Source organism: Mercenaria mercenaria, unplaced genomic scaffold (genome assembly GCF_021730395.1).
Source record: "Mercenaria mercenaria strain notata unplaced genomic scaffold, MADL_Memer_1 contig_568, whole genome shotgun sequence".
NCBI classification, from domain to species: domain Eukaryota; kingdom Metazoa; phylum Mollusca; class Bivalvia; order Venerida; family Veneridae; genus Mercenaria; species Mercenaria mercenaria.
In genome coordinates this window covers 1-11,678 of record NW_026463449.1, presented here as the reverse complement: position 1 = coordinate 11,678, position 11,678 = coordinate 1, and the positions used below count along the sequence as shown (strand labels likewise).

Genomic DNA, 11,678 nt, shown 5'->3' with positions numbered 1-11,678 from the left:
AACTGAAATCTCGTTATTAGAACAAACGGAAGATAAGCATTTACAATAAACAAAATATATTAAAATGCGACAAGGATATGTATAGATACATTTCTGCCGCCATAAACATATTTCGTAAATACAAAAATACTATAACTGGAACTTTGTTGTCCATGGCAAAATATACAACTTGATAACTAGAAGAAGGGAGACATGGCAGCCAGTTAACTCGGTCAGAACGTCCCGGGTTCGAGCCTCGGAAAGACTGCACACTTTTCTCATCCTGTGACATTCGCACAAACGGTACTTCCAATAACACTTTATATATACAATTACATATTGAATATTCATAAATGTTAAATGAACTGGTTTAACCCAAAGGTTAAAAACATGCAGCTTGTATTCTATGTAATATTATGCAGAGTTACCGCATGCAAAAATGTTATTCATCTGTACTTTCATCCAAATGTGTACGGAGGATATTCATTTTGATTTCAATTACAATGCAAAATTATTTACAACTATATAGGTCACGTTGTAATATTCGTAATGTAGTATAATACTGTGTTTCTTCAAGTCTATGCGATGAAATCTGATGCCATTTCTAGTATTCTCTTTGTGACTTTAATTGCCTGTTTGGCCTTTGTACGATCAAATATTTCCGAAGGTATCTGATGGAGTCCAGCAACAGGGTCTGGGTATTGCATGCATGAGCAATCTCCAGTAATACCTTCTAAACTACTAGCCTAAAAAGACAAACGTCGCATGTTTAAGTTAAACTTTATTTAACCCAATAAATCATACTGCATTACTTGTATAATCGGCATCAAATACAGAGGAGTCGGATTAGTTTAATAAAAAAACTTAACAGACATATTCTCTGGACAAAACATGTGTGTACTTTAGCTGGTATCTTAAATACATCTAGTAAACATTTTCAACTATATTTCCCGTTATTTGTATCCCGCGTTGTAAATTCTGAATCTTGCACTTTGAAATTTTTTAATAGGCTACATAATATACAAGCAGGAATCCAATTATGTTACAATTAGACATTTCGAAATAATACATAGATTCTAACCTCAACTAGAAAAGCTCCATCATCTAGACAGTTTGCAATCGCTGTTAGAGAATGTTCTCGTGTGGTTACCCTGTTTGCATCCTTTGCAAACCATGCTGCTTTCAGTGCTTTTTCTGAAGCCTAAATAAATTTAATAAATATATATAATGTTTGAAGTGTTAAGTACAAACGACATAAATGTTAGTGTCGGTTGTGACCAGGAAAATTTTTGCAATTGGTATAAATGTATATTTACTGGTTTGATTTAAGTTTGATATAACATTTAGCAAAACTAGAGCTGTGCATATTTTATTAAACGTTGACGAGACGGCATTCATTTAGAATTTTACTTAAGACACAAGTTTAAAGTTTGAACATTTAAAAGAAACGTTTATCACTGTATTACAAACATAAAACCGGCGACGGGACACAGCAAAAAATAAAAGGCGAATGGCTGATTGAAAGTAAATTATTGAAACGAATCTTTCAAATCAGATATTGTCCTGCATAATTCGCAATTTTGAACGGGAACAATAACAGGACAGGGATCAAGATTAATGAACAAAAAGTGCCCAAATGACGCGGAAAGACACAAACAAGGAAAAACTGTTGATCAGTAGGAAAGAAAGACATTTATACAAAGAGCAAGAAAGATGCATTCTAGCTTTATAATAAGCTAGCCATATTTTCTTTTGGAAAGCTTCTGGTGTTGTTTCTCATTGCTATAAATATTGAATAATCATAATGACAATATCTCGTTTATGCAATATTTGAATACAGTTTTTAAAAATAGTACGTATATATTTATAAAAGGGTCTATAGAGGAGCAATTTCTAAGGAGCCTTAAAGTTTGTCGTTGTTATAGTAATCGAAAATAAAAACATCTATTCAAAATACTCAAAACGATCAAAATAAAACATATAAAACATAAATGACAAAAAAAAGTAGGAAGTATTTATCAATATATAGAAATGCAATTGTGCAAATGCTGTATGAATATTTATTGATACTTACAGCGGAAGGTGCAAACCACGTGTTCAGATTCATGTCACAAAGCAAAGCTTACCTGGTGACACTTGTAACACACCCAGTTAAAACTCTGATCTTGCTCTCCAGTGTTAACATTACTCTCGGCAGCTTTAATATCCTGTACTGCTTGCCGGTGCCACCTTTTCGCTTCCCCGACATGACGCACGACTGCTTCTTCTGCTTTATGATGTGCAAAAATCCCTGTTCGTGTCGATCTGTTATAGTCGCGCATGTTGTTGTGAAAAGCTGCAGCATACCTACAGCCTCTGTTGTAAGCAGCGGAGCTTGCTGACGCAAATGATGAGAGGGACATATCTGGCGGCATTCTCCCCGTGTCATGTGTAATAGTGTTATTAATTATCTCATTGTTTTCTAGTTTTACCACAATTTCATTTATATAGTTGAAGAGCCGTTCAGCATATTCCCGATGATCCATGTTTCTATCCGGATGCCATCTAGTTAAACAGCGACGTATTATTCTCTTTCGCTCCGTTGCATTCAAAGACCATCCGTCAATTAGCATTTGCCTTACAAGGCGGAAATTTTCGTCAATAGGAATAGATCCTATAGTTTCAATGTCATAATGCTCTAATGCATTTATTTCCTCTGGCTGTTTAGGTTTGAATCTGTACAGACGATATATCGGTACAGTTACAAATCCATCACTGCGGTATCCAACGTCAACCTTGTACGTAATACTTAAAACAGACTGCTCTGGACCTCTCATATTTTCGCTTGTTATATGAGCATATATATAAACTGGGTCACCGGAATCATCTTCGTCTTCAATTTCAAGAGCAACATACATAAATTCGTGAGTCTTTATCGGTGAAATGCTTTGCTCTAAAAATGGGTGAAATTTGTCCTCTACATAAGTTCCGGGCCTAGGAAAAACTGATATGGTTAAAGCCTGTGGAAGGTCATAAGCATCAATTCTTAATCGATCTAGTTTTTGTTTTATTTCTGAGGGCTTTTCGAGCAAACGAAGGATCGACGGAATATGCTGTGATAATTGTTTTTCAAGTATTTCCTCGGTACATGTGTCTATTAATTTTACAAGTCCATTTTCTTCTTCTATCAACTGAACTAAAAGATCATGTTCCGCATCCATTTGAAAAAATAACTCATGTTCTTTGGTTTCGTCATCGTCTTGAGTTACAGCACGTGACTGAATGAAGCAAGAGGCAATTCGATCAGTGCTATCAACTTTATTTCCCTTATATGTCAGGAACGTTTTGAGTCCAGACACTTTTGAAATTTTTATATTTGTAAGACTTAACATGAACGACTTTTCGATATCACGACTGAAATTTCTTCCATTTAATTTCATTTGATGTTTTACTAGTCGCAGAATTCCTTCTACAAATAGTGGAGATCTAAAGGAGACCTCAATTCTCTGAGCTAGTAGAGACTCTTTTCGCTCTATAGCATTGATTAAAACTTGTTCCTTGACAACTTCTGTCAATATATCTGGTTTCAAGTCTTCTGGACACTTTAGAAATGGCAATACTGGGTCGGAAACAAATGCAATGTCCATTTCTCTAAATCCTAAGAAAAACTGGATTTCTATTTTTCCGTCCAGTCGTTCTTCCACATCAGCATTGTTTGAAACAGTCAATGATTTTGAGCTTACAAGAACTTGATTCCGATTTGGAATGTACAATGAGTTTACATCCTGAAGAGGATTCGATTCTGGTTCTATGCGCTTAACAATATTTTCAAGAGCTCTTTTGACACACAGTAGCTGGTTAGGAGGCAATGGTTCATTTCCAAACTGCCCTTTGATTGTCTCTAAGACCATTGAGTAATGGGAACAAAGCACTCGGTCATGAGAGCCAAGCTTTACGAATAATTCTTCGAATGGCCCGAAACAGTTTGGCAGTTTGTATAAAAACGGCCTAACCTCTTCGTCTTCTGTAAGGTTGATAACAATTTGTTTGACTTGCAACATTTTTTTGTCCTCTGGATGGAAAACTAAAGGAGTGGCTTGAAATTTCTGTTGCATCGTAGGATGGAAGTGTTTAAGTAACGCTTCATAAAGTAATTCCATTTGTTTTTTTACGAAGCAAGGAAGAACGCTAGGTATTTGTTTATCTAGATCTTTTTCAAAGACACCAGTCACATTCTGACAATGCTGAACAACACTGTCTATAGGTGGATATTCATATATGCCAAGACTTTTTAACATATCTGCTGAAGTAGGAACACGCAAAAGGAGATTAAGACTTGACCAACAGTAATCTGCGTGTACATACGATACCGCCCCAGACAGGCAAATAAGTATATCTCCATTACCAGGCTGACTGGCTATATTTAGTCTTTCCAAATCAACTTTATATGGTACAACAAATCGTACACCTTTTATTCCTGTCAAGGTTTGTTCTGTCCACTGTCCGTTAAAAAGACAATCTATCAGAGCCATAGACTGTTTAATAGTCACATCATTGATAGGGTTATTGATTTTAGCTTCTAAGATATGTACAAAACTGATCAACATCTCGTCGGTGGGCTCCTTTATAAGTCCTAAAAGTTCCATAAATTTGGTCCAGGAATACCCTCTGTATTCTTGTGGCAGAAAACTATCTTCACCTAGCATACAACAGAAAACGGGATGATTATGATCGTAAAGCTCATTTACCCGTCTGTCTGTTTCCAAGTGTCTGACAAACGCTAAAGATTTTAGTTGCTCTACAAGAAAACACTGCTTCTCATCAAGCTGCTCTTGAAAAGATGTTCTCAATAGGTTCTTCTTCATATACTTGATATGAGTAATCCACGTATTCCTTGGAAGTTTATGGAAACTTGGTAAGATTTTCTTAACATATACTTCTAGTTCCGTCTTTCTAGGAAGTTGTAACAACTGATATAATTTCAGCAGTTTTTCTGTGTCTGTGAGAAGTAAAATGCCGGTTGACTGGGCCCATACTTGAATTCCCGCTTTAGGGATTCCAAACGGCAATACTACGATGTCACTATATCCTTCTATGCTTAAAATTTCCCCCTGATGAGACACATAGAGAGGGAGGCTTTTAAACATGTTCCGTAAATCAATTTCATTCAGTTTTTTCTTCATTTGATTTATTTTGTCATTAAAGTAACTTAACACTGTTATACTTTCTTCCCGGGTTAATGCACTTGCCTGAATTCTTTTTCTGTAATAAAACAAACACTCTAGCAATTCTACTGGCAGTTCAGTTGAAGGCAGTAGTTTTTGTAGTGCGTATGTCAGATGTTTTCCATTTTCGAGAAACGCTGATGTATCAAGGTGGGGAATGTTGAACTTTTCTATTATTTTACACAAGTCATCGTTTCCAAAACTTCTGTGAAAAAGATGAGATGTTTGGCAAACAGGCACAATCTCAAATGTACTCTTAGAACCATAGCCGTGGCACGACGGCATCAATGACCAAGTATCCAACTTTCGAACGTTACTTTGAAACACATCGTGATTGATTTGTTTTGTATCCGCATGCAATGATTTGTCATATATGAATTGAAATATTTTTCTCAGGATATCGGGTTTTATAGGAATACCGGACTGCTTATTCCATATCACGTGACTTCCAGTTGCCAAAATTGTGGGATCAAATGTGTTAGCTAAGTGTGAAACTAAATCTGTCACTTCAAAGTATTTTATTACTCCTGCTTCATGGTACTCTCTTCGGTCTACCAGATGCACCAACTGAGAATGTATAAACTGATCAGCTGATCCAGTTAGACCGTCACACATATCCGAACAAAACTTAGGGGCATGCTTATTGAAAATTTGCAGTACACCATTGTTAGCAAGACACAAAGGTAGACCTTCGACTTTCTCTTTGAATAACTTATCTTTTATAACATACCATAGCATGCTTTGCAGAGCTGTTAAATCGGATATCGCAGTTTCTGCCAATGGAACATTTATTCCTCCAAGCTGACAGACACTCTCATTGCCGTCAGCAAATGTTTTTATAAACTTAATGACCGATTCTGGAGTGCACGCTGGAATATATTCAATGCCAGACGTTCTAATTGAATTGCTCACCCACAATGGTGTTTCAATTACTTTCATTCCCATTTTCTTAACTGTAGTTTCAACGGACTTCGCATATTCTAAGTAAAATGACTTTCCAGGCCTTATTACATTAAACGTACCCTTAAAATCGTTCTCTGATTTAGAAAGCGATACCCAATCCAGTTGATGTTCTTGCACATCTCCAGGAGGTCGATCACTGCCGTTATGCACTGAAGCAGCACGAACAGAGGGGAATACCTCAAACTCTTCCCCAATAACTATTCGATAAAAATTACCGACAAGAGATTTCCAGAACGAATCTGTTGCCTTCTCCCAGTGTGGAAAATGTTCATGATACTTTTCAAACGCTGCCGGCCAGACCTTTTTGTCTAACATATGCAAATGTTTGGAAACAAATTCTTTTTTGAAGTACTGTATAGCTGATATATATGTTCTGCTTAACAGTTCTTCTATTACAAATTCGTTCCAACATTTTCTTATTCCTTCGTTCCACAGTTTCGTCCTGGCCTTATCTAATGCGAAATGGCTATTAACATGAAGAGGTAATCCTGTTAGTAGAGGAAGAGGGAGGAAACAGAAAACATTTCTAGTGTCTTCTTTATTGCGAGTCTGACTGCTTTTTCTGTCCAAACAGTTCTTCCAGTCGTCTTTAGGCCAAAGTAAAGCTACAGATGCTACTGGCATAAGACCAATGTCTTTTTCTTTCAAAGCAGATATGACAGCAGAATATTTTTCGTCTGTCCTTTTCATTCCAAACCTATTTACAATCAACCATCGCTCTTTCCTGCCTGTCGTGTCTTCAATTTCAATTCTGTACGATGATTCTATTGGCTGCATGCAAAGGTTCAGATGTCGGACATCAATGTTGGCTTGAACCACTTCCTTTACGCTGGAAAAGTATTCCTTTCGTGTGATATCATCTTTCTCTGAAAGTTTTGTTCCCACAGCAAATTCTTCAATCAATTTCCCATTTGTGTTGTTTAAAACTTTTATACTCTTGATACTTTTCAAAAACAGTAGACTCTCAAACATATCATTTTTAAAAGTCTCAATCAGTTCATCCATTCTTTCAACTGAAACAACATTGTTACTAATATCTGACCTGGACTGCCTCAGGGGTAGTCTGAATATTGTACCCTGTCCAGAAGTTTCGATGTTTGATATAACAGGATAACCATGTAGCATATCTGGAAACGATTCTTCCATTAGTTCAGCGTCACATTTAATACCTGGATTTTCATTTGTTACATGACCCTCTAGATACTCCATCAAGGGATCAAATATACACAACTGACCACCTTTTCCTAGTCCTGGGCCTTTTGTGAGAAAAGACGGTACGTCAGTCAAATGGTACACAGCATTAAATCCAATGCCATATTGGCCAGTTTTAAATGGATCCTCTCGCTTACTCCCAATACCAAGGTTTCTGATGCCATGGAAATCTTCTTCAGTGAAATAGCTATCGTTAAATATACACAGAGAAGGGCCTTGGAGTCCCTCCTTACCAAATATCTTCTCTGTAGAATGACTTGCGTAATTCTTGATAAAATATATTTCTGTTGCACCTGCATCATCAGCATTCTGAATTAATTCTTTCATGATACTTGAATCACATGGATAATCTTGCAATATGCCAGTCAGCCGTGTTACTAAACTCTCGTTCTGTCCAAATGGTACAAAGAATCCGCTTGAAAAGAATTCTACTATTTTCCTTTGTTTAGACTTAACACCTAGTGCTCTTCCTGTATCTGGTGGAATGTTTCCATGTAAAATATGAAGATCAGCAGAAGACTTGTAAGCTGGATCTTCTATTACTAGTTCGCTTGTTGGCCTAAGAACCCCGTCAGAATCTGGTGCAACAATATTTGCTGCACTGTCTTTCAAATCATTGTAAGTGACTCCTTCTAATTTCATACTTTCGCACAAGTTAAGCAGCAAACTTGTGGCCAAGTCTATATCTGTGCATATATGCTGGGAAAATGTCTTGTACAATCGTAGTAATACCGAAAGAAGATAGTCAACAGAAAACATGTCTTTCACTCCAAGTGCTTTAAACACCTTTTTTTTCTTGAAGTCGAATTCTCTCAGACAATACAATTCTGGCGAGCACTCCATTTTCACCTGAAATGCTACTTTACATGGCATGACAAGTTCTTTACCAATAACTATAAGCGCTTTCTGTCTTGAGTTCAGAAAACATTGCATTTTTGATATTTCTTCTTCAGATTTATCTCCAGTTAGCTGCCCAAGCCATTCATAAACCGATTTAGATATCGCCTCCAAATTGCTAAACTGCTTCTCTGAACTAACATACTGATCAGACAATAGTGTCAGCTGCTGCAGAAGAAGCTCTACGGTTAGCACGCGTTTTACACCTAGTGCTATAAATAAACGTTCGGGCATGGAATATTTCTTTTTCAAATATTTTTCATTTACAAAGCTACTGACACTGCCAATGCAGTTGTGAAACGGTTCCCTGAACAAATGTATTGGCTTTTCAAATCTTACACAAGTTTCTACGTCGTACTGATGATTTTCACAGTTTGCGTTTGATGTGTGTTCTTCTAGACTGTTTCCTTTCCATGAAAATTTCCAGCCGCTTGGAGACGGTAGAACAGGCAATAACAGTTTATGCTTTAACTTGTTCAATGTGTCAATATCTTTTTCTAAATATTTGATCACTTCCCATTTTCCACAATATTTGAGAATTCTGACACATCTTTGTTGAGCACAGCTCCCGCATACTGTACATAATTCCTCAATTGATTTGCATTTTTGTAGTAACATGTCGTTTGGAAGAAACTTATCATTCATACCTAGGTTTATGAGTTGTACAATCACTTTGCTCTCACAAAACCCGCCTGCCTTTAATGGAAATCGTCCGTCAGCCACAGCAAACATGTCGGCTATATCTGACTTAGGATTGATAAGTTCATTTGGCCTACAGAGAACATTGTTTGGCTCAGAAGGTATGCATCTCGTCTTGTGTAACTTTGTGAATACCTTTTCACTTTCCATGTTCAACGCGTACAGTATCAATTTGTTCCTTTCTTCTAACTGGTGTTGCCAATCCACGGAGTCTAATGTTGTCAGGAAATGTAATATCAATTCTTCCTCTTTTATCATCGCTTCTGAAATAATTGTTTTACTGTCACATTTACAATCTTGCAATGCTATTAAGACATGGTGTGGTATTTCAACAACATTTCTACCTGGTCTGATTGGCACGGCGGACACAAACTTAAAAGCTGTCTCTCCAATAATATCATTGCATCGAATAGCTGGGTCTAAAAATACAACCTCATCCGCCGAAAGCCAGGCTTGTGCTCCTCGAAATAACTTTGGTTTGTCCAAAATTAGGGTTTTGTAAAAGCTTCTCTTGAATACCTGGACATCATCAGATCCAACTGAAGGCCAAAGTGAATGGTAGCTATAACTGTCAGAACATTTTCTCGATAGAAACAACAAGAGCTCTACATAACTTTGCACCAAGGAATCTTCCATTAACGCTTCGTTCCATATATAGTTATCCCCTTTCTTTTTATCATCTTCTGTTAAGCATGACAGACCTCTTCTATCTGAAGTAACACTAAAACAGCCATTTACATACACTGGTAAACTTGTTGTGATTGGAAGTGGTAGGAAACAAAATAAATGTCCTTTTTTGTAAAAGCCAATCGGAACATCATCTAGCATCAGAGGTATTGTGTCGGCTTTATCTCTCATTGGTACGGCAACAGCAGACAGTGGAACTGCTCCCTTTTCCGAAATCCTTTTTGAAAGCCTAAGAGACTCATTTTTCCCTAGAGCCCAAGAAACTATCCATTTTGTTTCAACTGATACCGAATTGGACACTTTAGAGGTAGATTTCAGAAATGAGTTTTCAAACAGTTTCTGACTTATTTGAATATGCTGAATTTCAGAAAAGTCCTTGTTACTTTTAAGAATAGTAGGTATACGTTTTAAGATGCTCTGTGTATATCTAGCAGTTTCATCGTGGGCGTTTTGTTCAATTTCTTTGTTAATGTTGAAGAGAAGCTTTGCTCGGGAAGGATCTGTTTCATCTTTCGAAAGGTAATAAATCTGTAATGTCTTTACGTTTTGTGTGAATAAAATCAGATTTCCGGCATTTTCTACAAGTTTACTTAAGAGAGACGACACTTCTTCTTTTGTGTATGCTTCGTCACAAATTTTGCTTTTTGTTGCTTGGTTTTCTGTTCGCAATGGCAGCCTAAACAAAGTACCACTGAAGTCAGTAAAATTTGCTTCCAATACATTACAACCAAATATAGCATTGTAAGGCTTGAACTGGTCAAAATGACGTCGAATCAAATTTCGCTTTGATAATCTGACCCGCAATCCTGTTCCACGTGTCTGTCTTGCCTCCTCTAAATACGTCTCGTGAGGGTCGAATATGACCATGTCTTTTCCCGAGATGAAACTAGGAACGTCCGTAAGGTTGTAGACAGAACAAAATCCAAGTCCAAATTTTCCTATCTTGTCCAGATCATCAGCTTTTGTCGCACCATTTAATTTTGTAATATTCTCTAGGTCCTTTTCTGTAAACTGAGAATCATTATACACCCATAAGGCGGGACCCTGGCATTCTTTTAGGTATGAACTAAATAGTTTCTCCTTCCTCTTTGCATCATTATTATGTCTTTCGTCGTACAGAAATTTTACTACTGTTGCACCGGCATCATCTGCATTTTGAACAACCTCTTTTGGAACGGATAAACCATCTTTGTATCCATCCTTTAACAACGTATTAATTCTTGTTGTAAGTGACTCATGTTGTCCACATTCTTCAAAACTGAACTCTTCAGTCGCCCCTAAAATTGTTTTTCTCTTCACAGACTTAACTCCAAGTTCTCTAGCAATATGTTCTGGTACGACTTCATTGACAATATGAAATATTTTCTGTTCCTCTTGATCAAGTTCGTCCTGATCACCATCAAATATACAGTCAGGAATATATTGTAATGAAAGTTTCCCTAACGACTGGCTATCCACTAACATGAGTAGTCTTGACTCATTAATATCAAGAGTTCCATCTCTCCGTCTTGATGCAAGTACTTTTAAAATTTCAAGTACAATATCTAAGTCCCTCGACAAAGAGGATTCGGTTGATTCAGTGGAAGATTCATACTTCAACTTAATGCTTTGTAAAACATTTAATAAAATATCACTGTTTTCTTCAGGATGGCATCCTAATTGAAGAAACAAATCATCCATATCCCGGATCTCTTCAGGTAAATTACAATAGTATGGCGTTAGATCTAAATCTTGTTCTCGTTTTGTAATGATGACTTTCCTGGGTAATTCAAAGTCAGAACCAGTCCATACCATTGCATTGTTTCCCAGTGTATTTTGGAATTTTGCAACTTCATCTCTAAATTGATTCAGGTGTTTGTATATTTTCTTGACTGCGCGCATATAATCTGGTTTGTTTTGGACATTGTAATGTTGACAAATGAAGGTCAACTGTTGCAATACAATATCCATCTTTGGAGCGATATTCCACTTGAACATATGAACTACTTTGTCCGAAGCACAGTTAACCATTGGTACTGTAGCTCCTGCTAAAAGACT

General features: G+C 36.9%; 1 protein-coding gene across 1 annotated transcript; it reads right to left on the bottom strand.

Annotated features, from left to right (window-relative positions):
- Positions 1-223: 223 nt before the first annotated feature.
- On the bottom strand, positions 224-11,669 carry LOC123549485 (sacsin-like). Its single transcript, XM_045337616.2, has 3 exons — positions 2,106-11,669; positions 1,061-1,180; positions 224-725 (listed from the first exon to the last, which is right to left on the bottom strand). The coding sequence occupies exons 1-3, from the start codon at positions 11,649-11,651 to the stop codon at positions 558-560; spliced, it is 9,834 nt and encodes a 3,277-aa protein (XP_045193551.2). The 5' UTR covers positions 11,652-11,669; the 3' UTR covers positions 224-557.
- Positions 11,670-11,678: the final 9 nt, after the last annotated feature.